General features: G+C 44.4%; 4 protein-coding genes across 11 annotated transcripts in view; 3 read left to right on the top strand and 1 right to left on the bottom strand.

Annotated features, from left to right (window-relative positions):
- The first annotated feature begins 5,954 nt into the window (after positions 1-5,954).
- LOC133887421 (RHOMBOID-like protein 2) lies at positions 5,955-9,351 on the top strand. Its single transcript, XM_062327369.1, has 6 exons — positions 5,955-6,581; positions 7,704-7,867; positions 8,139-8,302; positions 8,384-8,643; positions 8,735-8,861; positions 9,053-9,351. Exons 1-5 carry the CDS (start codon positions 6,268-6,270, stop codon positions 8,841-8,843), a joined length of 1,011 nt encoding a protein of 336 aa, XP_062183353.1. The 5' UTR covers positions 5,955-6,267; the 3' UTR covers positions 8,844-8,861; positions 9,053-9,351.
- A 1,717-nt stretch (positions 9,352-11,068) lies between these two features.
- Positions 11,069-14,441, top strand: LOC133887468 (serine/arginine-rich SC35-like splicing factor SCL30). Of its 2 annotated transcripts, none has more exons than XM_062327431.1 (8): positions 11,069-11,193; positions 11,584-11,768; positions 11,874-11,951; positions 13,043-13,207; positions 13,284-13,324; positions 13,645-13,711; positions 13,807-13,971; positions 14,135-14,441. In XM_062327431.1, exons 2-8 carry the CDS (start codon positions 11,596-11,598, stop codon positions 14,247-14,249), a joined length of 804 nt encoding a protein of 267 aa, XP_062183415.1. In that variant the 5' UTR covers positions 11,069-11,193; positions 11,584-11,595; the 3' UTR covers positions 14,250-14,441. The 2 variants fall into 2 exon arrangements, with proteins under 2 accessions (XP_062183415.1, XP_062183414.1); XM_062327430.1 differs by lacking the exon at positions 11,069-11,193 and adding an exon at positions 11,210-11,348 and having other exon boundaries at positions 13,807-13,972; positions 14,133-14,441.
- A 269-nt stretch (positions 14,442-14,710) lies between these two features.
- Positions 14,711-18,636, top strand: LOC133887467 (glucan endo-1,3-beta-glucosidase-like). Its single transcript, XM_062327429.1, has 3 exons — positions 14,711-15,867; positions 17,745-18,060; positions 18,240-18,636. The coding sequence occupies exons 1-3, from the start codon at positions 14,815-14,817 to the stop codon at positions 18,266-18,268; spliced, it is 1,398 nt and encodes a 465-aa protein (XP_062183413.1). The 5' UTR covers positions 14,711-14,814; the 3' UTR covers positions 18,269-18,636.
- Positions 18,637-21,443: 2,807 nt separating this feature from the next.
- Positions 21,444-22,452, bottom strand: part of LOC133886227 (disease resistance protein RGA5-like) — a 5,238-nt gene continuing 4,229 nt past the window's right edge. The window contains exons 2-4 of one of the 7 annotated variants that reach the window (XM_062325962.1): positions 22,256-22,452; positions 21,962-22,090; positions 21,444-21,784 (exon numbers count right to left, since the gene is read on the bottom strand). The exon at positions 22,256-22,452 is cut by the window's right edge and continues 1,913 nt beyond it. In XM_062325962.1, the coding sequence (XP_062181946.1) occupies positions 21,977-22,090; positions 22,256-22,452 (311 nt within the window). In that variant the 3' untranslated portion in view covers positions 21,444-21,784; positions 21,962-21,976. Of the gene's footprint in view, positions 22,091-22,255 lie in introns of all 7 variants that reach the window. The other 6 variants (XM_062325961.1, XM_062325960.1, XM_062325963.1 and 3 more) reach the window with 6 other exon arrangements.

Here is a 22,452-nt window from a genome sequence, read left to right as displayed (position 1 = left end):
ATCACTTTAAATATACTTCATTAGTAATTATAAGATACTACAATACAAATCCCACGAAAATTTTTATGAAATTCCATAATTTTTATCATAATTTGCGTATATACTTCTTTTATGTATAAAAAAGAGTATATAGCAAAAATGAAAGGCTAACATTGAATTTTTTTTCATACAACTCATATTGTCCTATATATATATATTTGGTATTTCCGGAGTATGTACTCTCATATACGTATCTCATTATATATGGAGTATCTCGTATGATAAATGATATTTATATGAAGCATGTGAGTATATAAGATCATCCAAGTGGTATGTGTAATTTTTTAGGTGATTTGCATATATTTTTTGAGTGTATTACATTTTATATACAATACAAATGTATTATCAAAATCTAATAAAATTGATGGACTTATTTTCTATTTTTTTCATATAATTTATATTGGAGTATCTTAGAATGAGTATATAAGTATACTCATAGTGATAAAGAAGTATACCCAGTTTATTTATATGGTATATCATAATAGGAGTACGTACTCTAGAAATATAGAGTATGTACTCTAGAAATATAGAGTAGTTTTTCTATATATATAAAATTCATTTGCGGTCAATATAATGGATCACGTGCTAGAAAGCGAAAATCATACTGCATAGTAGTAATTTGTACCGGAGGTCGTCAACCAAGGATCGGAGTTACCAAACAAACAAACATATTGGCCTAATGCAAAGTCGCTTTCGTTTTATTTTCACCCATATTAGAATTCTATATAAGGTGACGGCGTGCATATATTTGCAGTTCCAGAATTGATCAAGCAAATGCAAAGCTAAGCTTCATTTGGATTCAATTCAGTTGCATCTTTTACTTTTTCTTGGGTTTTGGCTATGTACATTTATGTTATGTAGAGATCAGAATAAACTCTTAGGATGATAGTTAATAAAGCTTTTTTTTTTTTACGAAAAACAGACAATCGCGGAGGAGAGGCCAAGAAAAGTAACTGACAGGCGGCAATCGCGGAGGCGATTTTGGATCCCCCGGATCTTCCGTGAGTCCGTTCAGCGGTGGCTCCCTGCCGTCGCCACCGGCGGCCCGGCGCAAGGAGGCTGGGTTCTCTGGACTGGGCTAAGCCGGTGGGTGGTGACCTCCAACGGCTGTCGCCCGATCAATATTCATTATCCGACAGCAGCCAGCCATGAAAGTGAATGTTACAGCAGGAGAGAGGATGAGAGCTCGTAACGGGGTCGTTGGAGTTAATCGCCGGCTGACCCTGGCTCCGATGCTTACCGAGATCCAGCCTAGCATCTCCCCAGCGGCTGCCGGGGGTCTTGGTGAGGGTGTTAACATCTTCAAATCGGAAGCGACTGACGGAGCAAGATGTGATTAAGGAATTTTGGGAGAAGAACGGACTCCCGGCAGGGCGTTTGTCCCAATGGTGGGAGCAATCCACCGGCGATGCTGGTGTGACCCAGCATGGTGGGCAACAGATCCATGGAAATGCGACGCGACGCCGTCCAACAGTATGGCCGGGAATGGGACTTTTTGGACCGCACGAGCGTTGACCCCTCTCTCTCTCCCTCTCTCATTGTTCCGTTGGCCAATCAGCGCGCGCCATGCAATAACCATCCATGTCGATATGCATGTGATAGATAAAGCTATATATTATCTTTTACTTATGGGTGACTATTGGATAGCTACGTGAATCTAAAGAAATTTTGTTCGACGGTTCCATCCAAATACGTGTCATCTTTTCGTAACCACTGTCTTTACTTTACCCTCGCTACTAGAACCACCCCACCACGGCTATCCTACCTGACATGTGGCTCCTATGGAACCATTGCTCCTCATTGCCATAACCCGCCCTCCTATCTAACTCGTGGCTCCAGCTGCATCACCGCTAATACAACCATTGCCCATGAGCTTCCCTTAGGTCTCACCTCACCTAGACTCAAAATCTTAACCTCTTCGACGAAGCAGTGGATAAACAATTTTTAAATTAAATTTCTGAAGAAGAAAGAAAGGAGGGTTTGAGTTTGACAGACAAACAACTTTTAAAATTAAGTAAGTTTCTCAAGAAGAAAGAAATGTGAGGGAACCCTCAGCCTCGGGTGATAGAAGAAGGGTAGAAAAGTCAAGCAGTCAGTCTTGACCAAAAGAAAAGAGAGAAGAGATCATGCTGGATCGATCAAGTCCCTGTCTGTCATTCATACTATGGTATATATGCTTAGTTTGCTTAATCAGTTTCCTAGGTTCTGATGACCTGCCCAGGACATTATTTACCATTAATTATTTATTTCCTCAGGTTGCCATAAAAAAGAAATCACATAAGATAACACTGCTAATATTAATGTAATGTGCCTTGTTAATGAAATGAAACTATATATATATAATCCATTTGCGGTCAATGGATCACGTGCTAGAAAGCGAAATCCATAGGAGAATAATACTCCATAGGTCGTCAACCACGGAGTTACCAAACAAACAAACATCTTGGCCTAGTGCAAAGTCGCTTTCGTTTTATTTTCACCCATATTAGAATTCTATATAAGGCGACAGCGTGCATATATTTCCAGTCCAGAATTGATCAAGCAACGCTAAGCTTCATTTCGATTCAACTAAGTGATCACTAAGGGTGTGTTTGTTTCTTTGAATAGGGTTTTATAAGCTGTATCGTATAATCTGATTAAGCGGAGTTATATTTGTTGGAAAAAAAAAAGTATATATTTGGTTGAGCTTGTACAGACAGGTTTAAGTGTCTGTTTGGTTGATCGAATCTGAGTCTGCGTAAATGGATACAAGATTTGATATTTTAATTGATTACTCGTATAAAGATGATTTTATGACACTGACAAGTGACCCCATCTGTATGATTGGATGCAGAAACATGTATCCTTCGGGTCATGCGAGCTTTCCCCGGGTCAGACTGAAGGCGTATATTTGCATCCGCGCAGGTCAAATTGAAATATTGGATGTAAACAACCAGCATGTTTTCTTATAGATTATATGTATTTATCAGGACAAACTGATGCAAATTTGAGCAACCAAGCGTATCCACAGAGGAAGAAGAAGATGCATCGAACTGTCAACTTGGAGTAATTCGCAAACAAGGGTGGAGAGAATGGTCACAAACACACAAACTGGGCCAGTCCAAGACTCCTCTGCTAGCATAAAAAAGAAAAGGATGTCCAAGACTCGTAGGCCGTAGCTTTCGGCCCGGCCTTTCTATTAGTTTGTCATAATAGCATAGCAATATTTGGCAACCAACTAAACATGCCTAGTCTTCCTCCTATTGACGACACCACAGTCCACTAATGCCTTTTAGGGATTGAGAAGAATATGTGGTTTACAAATGAAACTAATTGGTTGCTGAGATCCAGTAGGTTTAGATCATAGGATATCGGATCGTGAATGTATTTTTTGGACGATTTCAGTTATTTGAGAAATAGATATGTCCTTGATCAAAAGGTGTACCATACATTACACAGAACAGATTATCACAAACGGATTTTAAATTCTATCACAAACGATTATGGGTTTTATCTTAGTAAAAGTACCTGTGATATCGATCTTGCTACAGACGGTCACAACTATATCTGTAATAGAGTTACACACATATGAATTTTAAAAAAAACACCGTCTGTAAGTAATAAGGGTATGAGTAGCGAAAGTCACAGACGGTTTTTGTTGAAACCCATCTTAATAAAGTCTTACAGACTGATTTTTTTTTAAAAAAAACCGTTTGTGTGACCTTTTCCCTTATGAGAAGCTATTTTACTTCCTAATTGCCCTCATGATATATCATACATACTTCATGATATATAAATTAAAGAACATTACATGCATTTACATATCACAAATAATAAGGACATCACACATTATTCAGCACATCATATATTGTTCAGAACATAAAACTAACTAGCTATACACAATCCCTAATTGTATCTCGTGCGATCTTCTAGAAGGACGAGATGATTGGCATCATTGATGATGTCTCCAGAAATATAAGATGATTGACATCATTGGAGATACCCTCTTCCAGAAAGACTAGATGATTGACATCATTGGATAACGCCGTCTTCTAGAAGGATGAAATGATTAACATCATCTCAGCCGCATGCATTTCAACACAATGTCAACTCAAACATTATCTTTAATCATCATCTCACTGTCATCTGGTTCAGGCTTCATCCTAACTAATTCAATCATGTACTATAACCAAACTGCATTGATGCTAAATCATCATCCATGATTAAGCAAGAAATGCGCATAGAGAGATTTTTATCTGGAAGAATAGAATATAGAATGTGATTCACAGCAAAAACTGAATTCATGGTGGTACTCTTCACAATAGCGAAGAACACATAGTCTTACCCGGTTCTACTCGAGCATCCTTGGCCGGAGCCTTACCCGGTGGTTTCGGCAACCCAGAGACTATAGGTCAGCCCGAACACTCCGGGTGCAAACAAACACTAAGAACTTTCCAGAATCAGTGGATTGATTGTGTCTCTCATATTTGATCTAAAAGAGTCATTTGAGCACTGAGACATCTTCAAGTCAGCCTAAACGCATCCCTCTTGATAGTATGACATTACTAAACTCAAGTTCAAGAATAAAAACAATTTAAACCTAATAAGTAACTACATGCCGCTTCTCTTTTCTTTTTAAGGGATGCCAACGTCGTTTAATTTCTCCAATGAAACTAACAACATGTTCATAACTTCAATAAACACATTAGTTCCTTAATCGTTTGTCATCAATTATCCAAAACCCACATAGGGGGCCTAGATGCACTTTCATCCACAGCAACCGAGTGTCGCCGAGCAGATCCACCACGCCACCAACGAATTTGCCGCACCTGAGTACAAATTCACCTAGCCTGAGCTCCGAGAGGGTGGGAGGGAGGTCACGCGACGCATTTCCGTCTAGTTCCGTGCGAGTTCCCGTCAAACCGAGTCGCATTCCACCGTCGTTTTTAGCTCAGGCATCTTCCTCTGCCACCTCGCCATCAAATCAGTTGTGCTGCCTCATTGATACTCTCCTATCCGATTCAAGCCACGGTGAGCTTCACGTGACCCATAAGCGTTTCACATGCGCTAGTTCCCTTTCAGCCCGATGCTGGTGTGGTCATCCGCGTGAGCCGAGCTCTGCCGCGCTGGGTCGATCGACGTCGGTTGGCGGTTGGGCTCGTTGGACGCAACCCACACTGTCAGGTTCCCTATCTTGTGTTGCAGTTGATGGTGCCCTCGGCCGGCTGTGCCACATGGCCGTTCGTCGATGGTGATGTGCGAAGCTGTGGTATGCGCGCATGTCGGCAGGAGACCGACCGATGAAGTCTTTTGACCTAGCCACTGGCCCCCGGCCCCACCATCAAAGAGAGAGATGACATGGCAACCAAGTGGCAAAAATCGGCTGACATGGTTGCTACATTATCAAAACCGTTCTTGCAAACTACTTCAGGGGTTATATGATCCGGTATTTAAAGTTTGAGGTTAAATAAACAGTTTAAAATTTCGAGAGGTTATTCGGACATCAGAAATAGTTCAAGATAGTAATTTGGACTTTTTCTTTAACGCAATAAGTAGTTCTATGCCGGTTTGTTGCGAAAAAATATATAGGAGTAGAATGTAGTAGTACTAGGTAGCTAGGTGGCATCGACGATATGCATGGAGTGAGGTGCGACGGATGACCATGGAGATGCCATTTGGTTGTCGACAATTGAGTAATGACATGCAGCATCGATCTGCGTATCGTTGCAACAAAACAATCAATTTAATGGAGCAGACAGAGTTTCTAACCATCCAATCCTGATCGATTCACCAGGTAAGATCAGGTTGAGCAGAGAGCAGTAGAGCAGCGCGGTGGGTGAGGCAGAGAGAGAGAGAGTCGGCCGGCAACCACAAGCTGCCCTGGACCTGGAGTTGCCTCTTTGATCCGGTCAAGGAAGAGAAGAAACAAAGGATTCTCTTTTCCTTCCTTCACGTGCTCTGCTGTCTGCTCGCTCTGCTCTGCTACACGTCCGTCTATTCGTCGACACGCCAACTCCAGCTACCTCCTCTGCTCTCCTCGTCCCTCCAAATTATATTCCTCTCCTTCTTCCTCACGCTCGCTCCATTACCAGCTTTCCCTCCATTCTTTCCTCCGCCGCCGCCCCGGAGAGGAGAGGCCGCCTTGCTCCAATTCGACCCTTCCCATCCCATTCACTCCAACCAATCCATCGCCGGATATAAAACAAACAACAACTCCTTTGCCATTCCATCGGATCAATCCCGCACACCATGATGAAGCCCGACGAAGACGTCCAGGTCCTTGTCGAGCGCCCCCACTCCCACGACTACCAGCGCCCCCCGCCCAGGCCGCGCCCCCCTCCAAGGCCGACGCCGCCGCTCAGGGCGCGTCCCTACTACCGCCGCTGGTCGCCATGGATCGTCTCCGCCGCAGCCGTCGCCTGCGTCGTCGTCTTCCTCGTCACCATGTACCTCAACGACTGCCCAAGACGCAGCGCCACCAACAACTGCACCGCCAGGTTCCTCGGACGCTTCGCCTTCCAGCCGCTCAAGGAGAACCCGCTCCTCGGCCCCTCATCCGCCACGTACGTTACCTTAGTCGCCGCGCTTCCCGTCCTTACCTTCTCCCCCTTCTTACCTGTGCTTGCTTGCAGCTTCAGTAAAGGTCACATTTTTTTGTTCTTCAGCTTCTAGGTTCTTGCTAACTAATCAATTCCTTACTTGATTCTTCAGATACGCGTACAATTAATTGTAGCAACAGAAACCTAATCCCTTTATACCAAAAGATGACCTTTTTTTCCTGTGGCTGTTTGTGTTCGCCAGACTAATTCCTGATGCGGTTCATAGCGACGGTGTGAACCATGACACAAATATTTTGCCTTGATGTTGATATATAGATTTGTACGAGCGGTGGTTCAAAGAAGACATTTTGATTAGCTCACCCTTGGCCTTTCCTTTTTGTGAACTACAATTCCCCAAGTCTTAGATGTAAAAAATGTATCTATCGTAGAAACATTCAGTAAAATTCAGTTTGTCTAATTTACCTTGTTTGGAACAATAAGTTTGTCCGATTTAGTTTTGCAAATGAGAAAAGCCTTATATTGATGAACATTATCTTGACCTTCATACAGACATAGAGTTCTTATAGGTGTGAAGTGTGCAACCTTCTTCCTTCCTGAGCTAGTAGTTTAATTTGGGGTGATATCGTTGTCTGAAACTGACAGTTGGAAAATAAAATTGTGCAAGGAAGCAGTTTGTTTGTCAACTCAAATGTAGGATCTCTCTATGATCACAAAATCTTTGGACCCTTGATTCATCTTTGATTACTCTCATAGTGGATTTGGTCCATTCTCTGTACTCATCATAGTGGGAGTTGGTGAAGACTGAAGACAAATTCAAATTTTCTTGTCAATTGTCTATGGGCGATTATGTTACTACACAGTTAGACTTCTGTAAAACTTAGACTAGTCACTGTAAGGTTGATGCTTTTCGGAAGTGTAAAGTCAAACAAGAGCAGGTGCATGCTGTGATTTGCAATTTTAAAACGAGAATTTCATTAGTTGTGTTATCAATTTAGGTACATTTTTAGATACGTTTGAAGTTAGAAATACTTTGCTCAGAACCATTATCCTTGCTCCGTATTTCCTTTGTTTGAACCTCGAAATGTTTCCATAGGCTAAAATAAAACAATTTTATCTGAATGCCAGGTTACTGAAGATGGGAGCTCTAGATGTGTCTAAGGTTGTGCATGGTCGCCAAGGATGGCGTCTGATTACATGTATGTGGCTTCATGCCGGAGTTGTTCATTTACTCATCAACATGCTGTGCCTCCTATTTATTGGTATACGGCTCGAACAAGAATTTGGGTTTGGTAAGTGAAAACACTGTCTTTGCATTCTTAATAGAAAGGAAAAGAAAGATGTCATACTTCAAACTGCCCTATCCATGTTTATTAGTTTGCGGAAACTCTTTTTTTAGACAATGGCATTACACCCGCTTTTATTGAAAGCAAGTCTGCGGAAACTTTTACGAACTTGAATCAATTTCATCCAAGTACTAGTGCAAGTGATGAAGGAAATATGGATTGCAGAGTATCAATGCTTCTATGACTTACTGAATCATTTTGTGTACTCATGATGTAGTGAGGATTGGTCTGGTTTATCTCATCTCTGGTTTTGGTGGGAGCTTGATGTCTGCTCTCTTCATACGATCAAGCATTTCTGTTGGTGCTTCCGGTGCTTTGTTTGGATTGATTGGGTCTATGCTTTCTGAACTCATAACAAATTGGTCACTCTATGCGAATAAGGTATGCATTTCCCTATCCGTCATCTTCATCCATTCTGAAAGTTTTTTTTTAATTTAACAGTACGGCCACTTGTGTTTTTAGGTGGCAGCATTATTAACGCTGGTATTTGTTATCGTGGTGAATTTGGCTCTTGGGATTCTTCCCAGAGTTGATAACTTTGCCCACATTGGGGGCCTTATATCCGGCTTCCTCCTTGGATTTGTTTTCTTCATCCGCCCACAATTTGCTTGGCTCAACCAGAGAAGAGCAGCACCTGGGCAACAAACTGCCCCCGTGAAACGCAAGCACAAGACGTATCAGTATATACTGTGGTTGGTTGCTGCTATTCTGCTCATTGTTGGGTATGTTGTCTAACCTCGATCTTCAGGCATACCGGTTTTACGACATATGTTTTCACACCGCTTGACTAAACCTCTCACCTGGAATTTACAGGTTTACTGTGGCTATTGTTCTGCTTTTCCGAGGATACAATACGAACGAGCACTGCTCTTGGTGTCACTATCTCAGCTGTGTTCCTACAAAGAGATGGAAATGCAACTAGTCGCCAACAATTTGCACAGTACGAAATATCCAATCCAAACCTCCTCGTTTCCATGTTACTATTGTTATCGCAAACAAATGAACCAGTCGAACATTTAACAGTCAGTGTAAATGCTGCTTTTTGTCTAAATGTTGAAGTCAGCTGTGTCAACATGCACTGCAGTTCCTTAGTTTGGCTATGCGTGTTACTGAAATTCTTTTCCCTTACAGATAATTCAACGAGAGAACACCTTGAACTTGATCTGTGAAGGCACAAGCAAAAACCAGACCTACATCATAGCTGATGCTACGCAAGACAAGATCAACGACCTCTGCAACCAGCTTTGCAGCTAGCTTAGCAGGATCTGATTCCATCCCCATCCCCATTCCCCGCGAGTTTCCCCTGTATGATGCATATTCGTTATTCTTTGTGTACATGAATATATAGATGCATCTTTACAGAGTGCAAGTACAGCATTACCTCTCGAGATTCGGGAAAGTGTTACAGAATTGGAATCTACGCTTTGCCATTTCATGGGTGCATTTCTGACTGTTTTTTTAGTACGTGCGTCGACAATCGGAATATACGGTAGCTAGATTTAAGAAAATGTATCTTTTGATAGAATCGATTAGAATTTCTTCGATCCTTGGATGCGATTTCCATTAAAGAGTGACTCCAATTTGGTTTAAGATATGATCATCCCGTCTACATCTACCGCATTGTGACCTTCTTTGTCACAGCTTAACTTCAGCTTCTCCAAAATAAAAACTGAAGTACTGCCAAATGGTCATGTTTGTTTCAGCTTTTGATTTGCCTGATTCTGAAAACAGATCCTTAGAATCAATACCTATATTTACTACTAAGAATCCACAAGGTGGTCTGAAGCTGCTTTCGTGGATTCTGAGGGGTGAGGCTGTGAGGTGCTGTTTGGTTCTTGCCTCTAAGAAGCTAAGCTAAAATTTGGTTACCTCTAGAAAATCTAGTTTTCGTTTGATTCAAGGCTAAAATTTAGCTGCGCCTTAAAAATATTTGGCCAGCCAATTTTTTTTATAGCAAAGCTAGGTAAGATTTTAATGTTCAAAACGACTACCCCAATTTTTAGCCGGCCAAAATTTTGACTAGGCTTCTTGAGGCGAGAACCAAACAACCCCTGAGTTTGCTTTTGGAGTATTATTACATAGTATACGATACAAGCAATGTAGTCAATAAACTAGTTCATAAATGTGTCGCCGCTTGGGGACGATCCCCCATGCTCAAAAGGTCGTGACACCCTACGACCCCATGCTCTAACTTGATCCATTGAGTACATGAGCGGGTCGGGCAGGACGACAGTCCGTGAAGGCCAACCGGTGAGAGCTGGCATCGCGTAGTCCTCCTGGGTCAGCTGCATGCCTACGGGAGGAGCGCTGCCAAGATGAGAGGGCTCGATCTCATCCTGCATACCACCCCAAGTCGAGGAAGGTGTCAAAGCCAGCCAAGGTGTCTGTCGTAGTGGTCACTCGGACTAGTGTAAGATGGCCTAGAGGAGGAGCCGTATTCGTCACCCAGACCAGTGTAAGATGCCCTGGAGGAGCAGTCGTAGTAGTGGTCATCGCCCCAAGTGTAAGATGGCCTGGAGGAGCTACCGCTGTAGTGGTCACCAGGACTAGTGTAAGACAGTCAGTAGGAGTTACCGCCGTAGTGGTCAGCAGCCCAAGTGTAAGACAACTGGAGGAGCTACCGCCGTATGGTTCAGCATGCGTGGACGTAGTGACTAAAACTAGATACGATATGCCTAAAACTAGATACGATAGCTTACCAAGTTGGTTTGTAAAAAAATTACTAATATAAAAATATTTATCTCCACCAACGATAGATTCTAATAGAGCTTCGTCGCTTTTCTCTCCCTCCCCTCCCATCTCCTCTCCTCTTCTTTCTCCTCTCTCCCTCTCTCTCCTTGCGCGTGTTTTAAAGAAACTACTGTCTCTCGATGTGGATGTCACCATGGCCAACTCCACCGTTGGAATAAGGCTGACACTACCTGTCGCTGGTTGAAAATGCGACAAGAGTCCACATTTGCAAAATTTCAAAACAGACGTATATATTTACAATTTTTTAATTTTTTTTTAAAAATATATAAAATCTCAAACAAACATCCCAGCGCCGGTGAACAGAAGCCTGCTGCAGGGAGGGCGCAAGGAACAATATATGGACATATTGTGGGCCCACTACAAAACAGAGTTAGATGTAATGTAAGGCCACTACAAAACAGCCCATCCCGACGGCCCAAATAAAACCCTTACCCCGGCCACGTGCGAGTCCTCTCTCCCCTTCCTCGCTTGCCCTAATCCCGCATCTCCGGCGGCGCTGAGGCGGCGGCGGCTCACCCGCGGTAACGCCCCTCTCCTCTCTCCCTTTCTCTCCTTCTGTATCGTTCGCTCGCTCTTCGCGGCTATGTCTCATGCTCTAGGAAGCAGGATAGACGCACATGCCCTACGGCCGTGCTTCGGAACATCTCCTGATGCGATGGATGTTCGTGCGAGTTAGGTGGTTAGCTGCCCGGAATCTGTCTTGTTTTTTTTTAGCGTTCGCGGCGATCTATCCGTTTACCATGTGGCGCACTTGGATTTGTTTGATTCTTTGAGAAATATGTGCGTCCTGTATGCTTCTGAGTCCACAACCTTGTGTGCACCTTGATTCTTGTGCCTTTGTATGATGAGTGCACGCGCCGCGCCATCTTGGATTGCTTGCTACCAATGGACTGAACGAACTGCGTGTGCAGGCACCGACAACAATGGGGAGGTACAGCCCCGCTTACCATAGCCCCCCTAGGAGGGGATATGGCGGCAGGGGAAGAAGCCCGCCGAGGAGAGGATATGGTGGTGGTGGTGGTGGTGGAGGGCGCGGAGGACGCGGTGACCAAGGTTCGGTAAGCCTGCTGGTTCGCAACATTCCGATGAGATGCAGGTATAGAAATTCTCACCTCACCATCCCCTCCTGCTGTTTATCCTTGTCCATTTTTCCATCTCATTGGTTGCTAACTTGGCCCTTATGGTTCTCACAAATTTGCAGGCCTGAGGATCTCCGAGCCCCTTTCGAAAGGTTTGGTCCTGTTCGGGATGTTTACCTGCCAAGAGACTATCACACTGGGTAAGTGTTAGTGAAGCTACGAAGCTAATCTGGTTGGTTTAGTTGCTACATCTATCCATTTCACTTCAATACCATGACTGGCTATATAAACATGTTGAACCATTGGGGACTCAACGGCACTCGGAAACTTCAAGCCCTTTTCGTGCTGGTGCCTTTAAAGTAAAGAGTTTAGAAGAACAATCCTTTCGGCATGCTATATCCTGACCCGATAATGTCTGCATGAATCCAAACATTTTTCCCGGGTACTAGAGTTTGCTGGAGATGTATTCACAGCTCACAGCTCAAAAATACTTCATGAGGTTCCAGTCTGGGAATGGGCTAATCATCCTAATTTAATAAATTTGCATAAAAGAACGTAGGAGCACCCTTTTCCTTTTTTGTATGCACTTGTTGCAAACTCGAAAATTATCATTGGATAACTTAAGGAAGAATGTGTGGAGTAAGACTAGTGTAACTCCTTGAAGTCCTGAACTTCGCAAATTAATGTCTTGTAGAGGATATATTTGCTTTATATTATACCACCTATGAGTTTTCTTCTGGTACGAATTACTCTTTTGAAATTATTCCCAGGATTGTATTTGGTTCAAGTAAATACAAGCCCTGAACTTGTTGAAGAGCACTTTAGCAGTCCTAACTGTTCATTTGCTTGGTGAGGTAGAGTATTGAGCCAATGAAGTTCTTTTATGAAGACAAGATTCGATTTGTTGACAAAATTAATTTCCTGAAGAGGAGGGTTTTACTGTATCTTTCTTGAAAAGATATAATGAAGAGAAGTTGGTTTCAAGTACTTTCATGACTTTTCAAACATTTGAGGAACCTGAAGCGAATCATTTTATGAAGATGTATACAAGAAATTTGGATACTAAGACAAGCCTGGGCTCCTAACCGCTTTTTGAGAGGCTTGCTACCATTTGATGAACATGTTAGTAAGTTTTTAGCTGTACTTCATGGAGGATTATAGACGATTCACTGAAATATGAAACTATGGTGGTAACTCATTGGGCACATACTATATATGATCAATACCTGCCCTCTTGTTTGTTTACCGAACCATGTGAATTTTACTTATCGAAAATTTTGTAATCATTTAGGGAGCCAAGAGGGTTTGGATTTGTGGAGTTCGTTGACGCTTTTGATGCCTCTGAGGCACAATATCACATGAACCGTCAGATGTTTGCTGGACGTGAGATCACTGTCGTTCTTGCTGCGGATACACGGAAAAGGCCCGAGGAAATGCGTAGACGAACAAATCCAAGGTATGCCAGTACCCATTGCTTTTTTGAAAGCTTTATCTGCGTTTCATTTTAGATGACTTGAGTGGTTGCTTTGCAGAGGATATTCTGATCATGAAGGGCGTCGTTCTTCTCGCCATGGTAATCTGATTTATTCCCAACTGTTATAGTTATTGTTTGTCCTATTATTTGAGCTGCACACCTGAATGCTAGAGTTTGCATCATCATTATCCAACTTAAAGGAAATGTACCCTGTCCATGTATAACTGCTGCTGTTTGATTAATTCTGAGGTAAATGTTAAAAAAAAAACCAGAGTCTTGGTCCATTCAGTTTTATGCTTGATGTATTATGCAGTTTCTTTTCTTTGGTTCTATAATGTCCCGGCACCATCTTTACCTATCCGTGTTCTTCATTGAATAGAACAGGTTGCAATATTTATAAGTTGCTATCCTTCCTGCAGGGCGGTCTCGTTCTCGTTCATACTCACGTTCCCGCTCTCCGCGCCCCCGTGGCCGTGCTAGATCACGGTATGCCATTATCGAGTGTTTGTGAAGAATTAAATTAACCATGATACAATGTGCAACAATCTTTATGGAAACGATGATGCCTACACTATATATAGGTCATACTCTCCTGCCCCTAGAAGGCGGGATGACTACTCTGCATCCCCGGAAGAGCAGCGGAGGTCACCAAGACAGGCTAAAGGAGATGACGTGGAGAAGAAGCGAAGATCCTACACCCCTGACGATAGGAACAATCGCCGTGGTGCAGACAATGGTCATGATGAGTAAGTTGTCTTTGACTCTTTGTCCTCTTGTGCTGATACTACATGTATCTGGCATATATGTTAGTTACTCCAGAACTAATGTTGTGGTAATTGGGTGGTTCTGTTTTTGAGGATTGCTTGCGCCTGAACAAAGTGTATGGTATTGATGTATGTATGTTGACAGGAGGCCAGCAGCAGGTGAGGACGGGCAGGAAGCTTGGCAGCGGCGCCGCGGAGCACGCACCGAGTCACCTGGAGGATCGCGGTCAAGGTCGGCGTCTCCTACGCGTAGCAGCTGATGGATGAGACCCAGCCCAGATATTGTGGTGGTAGTTTCTTTGCTCTGTTTGTAAAACCTTGGCAGAGGCACTCGTTTGCTTTGCTTTGCTTAGCTTTCTTCTTCTTGCTGTTGTTGGTAAGAGAGAATGAGTACAATGAGTTTGTAGTAAGTTGATGCTGTCGTATGACAATATAATTTGTTAGCAATTCTACTCGCTATGCTAGTAAGAATGGATGATGGATGGGCATGGAAAGCTGCGCTGCTCTACGGCTACGCGTCTCAGACAGATGCTGTCTCTCTCTCTCTCTGCACGTACGAAAGTTGGGTGGTGGTGGTGGTGGGCCCCACCACAGCACAAAATACTAGCTGCCCAGAGGAAGGAAGGAAGGAGGAAGGAACCGCTGACTGGTCTGACCACCTTTCACTCACGCACGCATGTATATTTGCGTCCTAAATTAAAAATTAATTAAAAATAGAGGAGAGGAGGAGTGGAGGAGAGGAGAGGTTTGAAAACCGCAACGGCCCGTCTCCTCACGTTGCTTTCCATTTCCATTTCCATTTCCTCCCCCAAATCAATCAGGACGATGCTCCTCCCCCTCCTCCTGCTGCTCGGCGCCATCGCCGGCGTCCATGGCGCGGACCTCCCCATCGGCGTGAACTACGGCGCCAACGCCGACAACCTCCCCACGCCCGCCGCCGTCGCCTCCTTCCTCGCCACCAAGACCACCATCAACCGCGTCAAGCTCTTCGACGCCAACCCGGCCTTCCTCTCCGCCTTCGCCGCCAACGCCCCCGCCATCTCCCTCGCCGTCTCCCTCCCCAACTCCGTCCTCCCCGCCCTCGCCGACAAGGCCACCGGCCTCGACGCCGCGCGCGGATGGGTCCGTGACAACCTCGCCGCCCAGGTGGCCGCCGGCGCCAACGTCACCCTCCTCCTCGCCGGCAACGAGATCCTCGGCCCCACCATCGACCCCAACCTCGTCGTCGCCCTCCTCCCCGCCATGCGCCGCCTCGCCCAGGCCCTCAAGCTCGAGGGCCTCCCCCGGGTGCGCGTCACCACCCCGCACTACCTCGGCATCCTCGCGCCCTCCGACGGCATCCCCTCCAACGCGCGCTTCCGCCCCGGCTTCGACAACAAGATCCTCGCCCCGATGCTCAGGTTCCTCCGCGACACGGCCTCCCCGCTCATGGTCAACGCCTACCCCTACTTCAGCTACAACGCGCAGACGCTCGACTACGCCATCTTCCGCCCCAACCGCGGCATCTACGACCCGGCCACAAAGCTCAACTACACCAGCATGTTCGACGCCCAGATGGACGCCATCTACACCGCCATGAAGAAGCTCGGCTTCGCCGACGTCGAGATCGCTGTCGGGGAGGCCGGCTGGCCCACAAAGGCCGAGTCCGGCCAGGTCGGCGTCGGTCCCGAGGAGGCAAGGGACTTCAACGCAGGGATGATACGGGTGTGCAGCGGCGGCAAGGGCACGCCGCTCATGCCGGGCAAGACCTTCGAGACCTACATCTTCTCCCTCTTCGACGAGAACCAGAAGCCCGGCCCAATCGCCGAGAGGAACTTTGGCATCTTCAACCCGGATTTCACGCCCAAATACGATCTCGGACTACTCCGACAAGGCTCGGTCAGCATCCCTCTGCTCTCTCTTTCTCCCTCACTGCCGTACCGTTAATTAATTTCTTTCTTCTGCTGCGATTGATTCATTATTTGGTCCAAAGAAATCTGCTTGCTTTAATTCTCGATCTCCTTTAGAGTAGTAATTTACTCGGTGCCCACAACACAACGTAACTTAACTCGGTGCCAAAATTTAAAATTTGACTCTCAAAATAAAGTAGGAAATGAGACGCGGTTTCAGTTGCGTCAAAAGGTCGTGTTGTCAATTCAAGAATGCCTTCATACTCGCCAGGTAGGTCATAGCTTCGCGTCACTGTGTCAAAGGTTGCATTTTTTTAAAACCACCAAACCAATGCTCCTGATTCTTTTTTATTTAGTTTGAGGGAACGAATCAGTGGGCACACGTATATGACCGTTTGACACCGTTGAAAGCGAACTTGTCACCGACATTCATATTAGTAGATCTGGACATATTATTGGTGTGATGTATTAGTTAGTTAGCTTCTCTGCTAGTGTCCTCTGTCAATACATAGATCATCGGTATGTTCTTGCTTGTGTCAATAATATATCATGTGGATAGACCGACTTGTACACGGAACGCTCATCGAAGCTGGTCCACCTGGTTTGGTCCTAGATTTCAGCCAGAAGAATCACTCCACATGCCGATAGCACATTGTGTGGTTAGGTTCACACTGCATTGTCAAAGGTGTTGCCATGATGTATGGAATATATGGACCGACCCCTCTGGAAAGGCCGTCTTGCGTCTCCAACTTTTGCCCTCTCATCTCCGTGTTCTAGTTGCCGAAAGATTAGAACGTGCCTCACTCAGCTGGATGCTTTTCTTTTCTGGATGGATCCAGTGACAGCATCCCATGTGCTGAGGCCTTGGACACGTCTGGATCTTTTGGACTTGCTTCTTGTACTCTGATTAGATCCGTGTGCACACCAGTGAGTGATGAGATGCTTCTGCTCCAAATCTATTTGCTAGCTATCACAGGGTAATTCTCAGATTTTTACATGGTACTTATTACCAATGTAAGAATATAAAAACCTGAGCAGTAGTTATAGTTTGGTGTGTCCACAAGTAGCTACCTTGAAGCAAAGGAGATGGGCTTAAGATTCTATGCGTCGTGGGACTCAAGCTCAACTAAAAATAAGCTGAAAACTTGTTATATGGTTTACGGAGATGCCTATTGGGTACTTTCTGATGCCGGCAACAAGTAAGGTACCGTTATAGACGGGATGGAGCAGTGCCTTTTCAAACTTTTTTTCTCTTTAGGTCACATATCATCCTAAATTCCTATGCATGCTGCCATTTTGATCTTTTGAACCTTGTAATCCCCGATTCTGCTCGAGCTATTGATTTTGGTGTGCATCTGGAGTAGCTTCTCCAATATCGTCCAACCAAAGAAAATAGGCAGCGATTAGCCTCTTGCTCTTGGTGATGCCCAGGTAAAGTATACCATGTGGAGAAGGTGGTGCTGTCTGTATTCTTTAGCATTTTGGTAGGACCTATATTAGTGACTCAATAATCTTAGGGGGCAATCAAGCTGGGCAGGCCATGTTTCGGGCGGTGCCAGTCCAGACTCCAGAGACCATGTGTTTGTTGTCAAATGCATAAGTCATATTTACAATTCTACAGTCCTCATGTCAGGCCTCTTAATACTTTGTAAAAATTTCTGACGAGCAATAGGTTAATGGCTAAATGTGCATATCTCAGTTCGGAGTCTCAGATTAATACCAGGGTTTTTTTTTTTTGAAATGCCTATACTTCTGTGCACTCAGTTTCTATTTCTTCTTTGAGAGATTAATTCTTCCACTCTGATGCTTGAAATTCAGTTTTCTATCTGACCTAATTATTTGGCACATTGTGTTGTTACATTGCAGTCTGGAGCTCCAAACCCTTCTCCAAATCCATCTCCTAAGCCAAGTCCAAACCCCTCAACAAACCCTTCGCCGTCTGGTGGAGGGAAGTGGTGCGTCGTCAAGGCTGGTGCAAATGCGACCGACCTGCAGAACAACATCAACTATGCCTGTGGCTACATTGACTGTAAGCCGATACAGAGCGGTGGCGCGTGCTTTGACCCCAACAACGTGCAGTCCCATGCTTCGTATGTGATGAATGCATACTACCAGGCCAAGGGGCGCCACGACTACGATTGCGACTTCAAGGGCACCGGCGTGGTCACCTCCAACAACCCAAGTAAGTTCATGACAATTGTCTATTGTTCACGGATCTTGCACCTGTATCGGCATAACACTATGGTTTCTTGCACTTTCCGAATATAAAGGACCTCTCATCTCGTGGATGTTTTGAGTTTGACTATGCATCATTTCTGAATTGCAACTGATGATGGCATTGCTTTGGTGCTTGTGTCGCAGGCTACGGAAGCTGCAAATACGTCTCCTGACGGGACGCAGCAAGTCCAGGCAGTGCAAGGGCAGGGGCACCAGCCTCGAGTCCACATCCTCCAGGCTCGAGCCACGGCGGCGCTGGAGGGTTGATACTGCCGGGCTTGCGCCACATTCTTCTATACTCTTGTCTGACAGCCATGCTTCTTGGGTGGTATTCTTAGTTATGAGAACCAGTTTATTATTATCCCTCAGCACCAGTGGATGTATCCCAGTTGGTCTAGCTTGTGTTTACAATTTTTTTTCTGTGAGTAGTTGAGTGGTGAAGAGACAGACTGTGTTTAACTTAATCATTCCATTCTATGTAGAAATACAGATTAAAGGAACAGAGTGAAATGAGGCCTCCTTGTTTCATTTCATGGTACAACACCTCTTTTTTCGTCTTATGCATCTGACGTGCTTCTTTCAGTAATCCCGAGCGGTTCTGTTCTGCTGCTGATTTATCAGCAATCGACATCTGGGTGCTCCTTGAGATGTATAAATTATCAGTAATCGACATCGTTCATTCTACGAAACGGGTTCAGAAATACATTCGGGCTGGAAGAACCTTTTGAAGGGACTAGTTTAATGCACGTGCTTTTGCACGTTCGCGCGAGCGCGTGGGCGGGAGCATGCAGGCCCACATGTGAGCGCGTGTGAGCACGCGGTACAGCAGCGCGTGGTGTACTGGTGTGGGAGGCTGTAGAATTCACGGGAGGACAAATCATGGGAAGAAAACATTAAGTATTTTTTTAAGTAGTAAAGAAGATAACTAATTTTTTTTCACTCTAGCGAATGGTATACTCATAAAATCCATCCTCTTGAGCTGATGTGCAAAAATGCCATGGGGGCCCTACGAAAATATTCTCGTTTGACACTTTAAGCTCTTTTCATACGTCATGTGGCATTTTATTTATTTATTTTTGCATCTGTCGACGTGAAAACGAAGTGGAAATGACCTTTATGTCCTCGGTCGTTCTAGCTCGCTGACGCCATTGACATCCTCACGCATAGCATTGGTGGGATGGGCGGTAGAGGAGGCGTGGGGGAGTAGTCGGTGGCAGCGGCGTGCAAGGGCGGCCTTAAGAAGAACTGCGGTGGTGCATTGTCGACCGTAGAGTCAAGCGGAGGCGTCAGCTGCGGGGTCGAGCGGTGACCACGCAAGTGGCCTCAAGATCCACCGCATTAGGTCCTTGTCCATCGGTGACACCCTGACGAACAGCTCAGACTTGGCGATCGACGGCGAGATGATCGGAGCCAAGCGGAGTGCTTGGTGCTAGACGATCAAAGAGACCAGGCGGAGTCAAGGGTAATCCTAGCTAAACACGTGGAGGACTGGAGCAAAGCATTGAAGACGGATGGAGACGGCGTGTTGACAAAGTCAAGCGAAATGGTTGCCGGTGCAAGTGACAAGACGGCTCAAGGGATAAGAAGCGGGAGAGACTTGCCGACGGTCAGGATCGCATGACGGAGTACACCCGTTGATATCAAAGCGCTTGCTTAAGGTGTAAGCAAGACGGTGAGTTACGCTTTAAGAATCGTGCAGACGGTTTCGCGGTTTGGCATCAAAACTATAGGAGAACTACAAGATTACGTGGCACCATCGCGAAACTTGCGTCGAGGGGAAGCTAAGTTGTGAAGGCGCTGCGGCCGTCCAATGAATGAAGAATAAAATGGACCAAAATAACCTTGGTGGTAGGTAAGAATGTACTACAAGAGAGGGTATTTTGGGAAAAAATTAGGAAACTTAAGGGTCAAGTTTCCTAGGCCTATAAATAAAAGGGTAGGACTATGGGAGAGTTTGAACCAGCCACTTGAGCCCTCTTGTGCCACCCATTTGAGAGCTTTAGAGCTAGAGTTTTAGAGGAGAGAAGGATGAATACTTAGTCTATGTAATATGTGAGAATTTTGAGAGATAAATCTATGTAATTCACCTAAAATAGAGCAGACCTCTTTGAGTAATGAGTTTATGTTTTTTTTTTTGCATATGCTGGAATTTCCCTCATTCTAGTTTTCCTCTATTGATTCCCTTGCAAGTTTGCATATTTTTTGGTTTTTGGTTTTGATTTTCGTTTTGATTTTTAGGTTAAAATTTCAGCATCTTGTGAGGTCATTCTTCTTGTTACTAGAGGCATAAAAACTCACATACGAGTGTATGCTCATGGATCTTGAGTACCCTTACCTCTAGATCATCAATTTGGAGAGATTCTTTACCCGGTGATCTTTTCTTTGAGCTGCAGTTTTTCAGCTTTGCAGAGTTATTTTTCTTAATGCTAGTGGCTTAAACACTCACATACTCATGTATTTGAGCGGGTCTTGAGTCCCCTTACCACTAGACTATCATCTTGGAGGATAATCTTGTCCGGTGTCCATCTTCTCTAGTATTTTTGAAAGTTACGAGTTTTTATGTATAAAGACACATAGAATGGTCTTGAATGGAAACTATGGTTCATATTTCATCCATAGAGTTATGTTACCATAGAACTAGTTTTCTTGTTTTGTCTCTCTGATTCTTTTGCTTCCGCTTGAACGTTTTGAGGTGCATTGGGTGAGAAATAAGAAAAGACCATCTATTTCAAAAAAAATTTTATTGAGACATCTATTCACCGCCCTCTAGTCGTCATTCTCGTTTCTACACTTCATCTTTTTATATTTTTCCTCCCCGTGTGTTGTTGACTATATATATGTCAGGATATTATAATAATCAATTGTTAGTTATATGCATCTCCGAATGCAAAAAGCCAGATGTTTATTTATTTTCTAAAAATCAAGTCCAAACTCCAAGCATTGAAGACTTGAAAAAAAGAGAGGAAAATCTAGACATCAAACAACGCACCAACTGTTAATTTGGTCCTACAGAAGCATGAATCCATAAAAACTGTTAACTGCTGTTACCCCATACCTGAGAATTGATAACTTGAGTTATGTGCAACCGGCGCGTTTATATGGATCAGAGTAGGATATATATCATCGTTTATCAACAGCTGTATTCTAGTACAGTACTAATTAGGCAAACCAAACCAGTTTTATATATTCATCACTCTGACTCGTCAGTCTGATGCGTTATCTCAAGCTCTGCTTTGAGGAACAGGGCCTATCTAAATTCTATTGCAATGTTCCATACAGACTACAATATGTATGTATTGGAGGTGGTAAAAACGAGCCAAATTTACTTTCCTCGAAATAAGAAAAACATGAGGCGAACAACACATATGTAATTATGTATGCCTCCTTCAACACAACATATATATATGTTCCAAACTTGCTTGCACGCAGATGCTACACTGAAGAAAGAATCTAACAAGCCAGCAGTTCAGCATGAGCAATATTATAAAGGTTTAAAGCAGCAGTAAACTGAAACTTTGATCAAGCCAAATGATGGATACAGATTCAGAGGAGGAGAACGTAGACCCCGACTGAAGAAGCGAACAACGTACAATACTGCCACCGTCCCAGCAGAAATCAACTCGCGTCACAAACTCTGATCGAGGAGCAAGCCAAGCTGGACATCTGCATGCGAAAGGCTGCCAAGAAATCTGTTTAAATTGTTATGCAACGTACATACACAGAAACGGCATGTGGAGAGGACAGCCAGAATCAGAGTTGAATGGTGCCTAGAAACAGAGTACATCCAGCTAGCAACACCACTCAACATGAAGAAGCAGAAAAATGCAATGGATCGAAATGGAATAGGATGCGGAGAGAGTACGTACGTACATGTAGCATCATCAGCCGTCAACTAAGCTTAATTTGGCGACAGCATCATCAGCCGTCAGCAAGACCTCCTCCTCCTGTTGCTTCTCATCATCTTCTTCTTCTTTGGGTAGATTATCGTCTTCTGGCTGAAAATTGGGAAATAAGGAAATAGTAACTAACTAGCCGGTGATCAATATACGACCAGTAGCTACAGATCCATTAATTTAAGTAGAGGAAAGAAAAGGAATTGTACAAAGAGAGAAATAAAGAGAAATATTAATTGGATAGGAACCACGAATTAATCATTCTACCTCTTGATCTTGGACAGATGAGATCATTTTGGCTCCATTCCATCTGATGACTTGAAGTGTTGGACGGTTGGGATGGACATCGGTTTGGTTCCTCAGCGCAGCCTCCGCTTCATCCACCTCAGCAGCAGACGCACCCTGGCAGTCGATCCACACCTGGACTTCTCGAAGCGAAGTGAGATATTCCAAGCCAATAATAT

Source organism: Phragmites australis, chromosome 12 (genome assembly GCF_958298935.1).
Source record: "Phragmites australis chromosome 12, lpPhrAust1.1, whole genome shotgun sequence".
Taxonomy (NCBI): domain Eukaryota; kingdom Viridiplantae; phylum Streptophyta; class Magnoliopsida; order Poales; family Poaceae; genus Phragmites; species Phragmites australis.
Note: the sequence above shows the minus strand (reverse complement) of the source record. Positions and strands in the feature narration are given on the sequence as shown.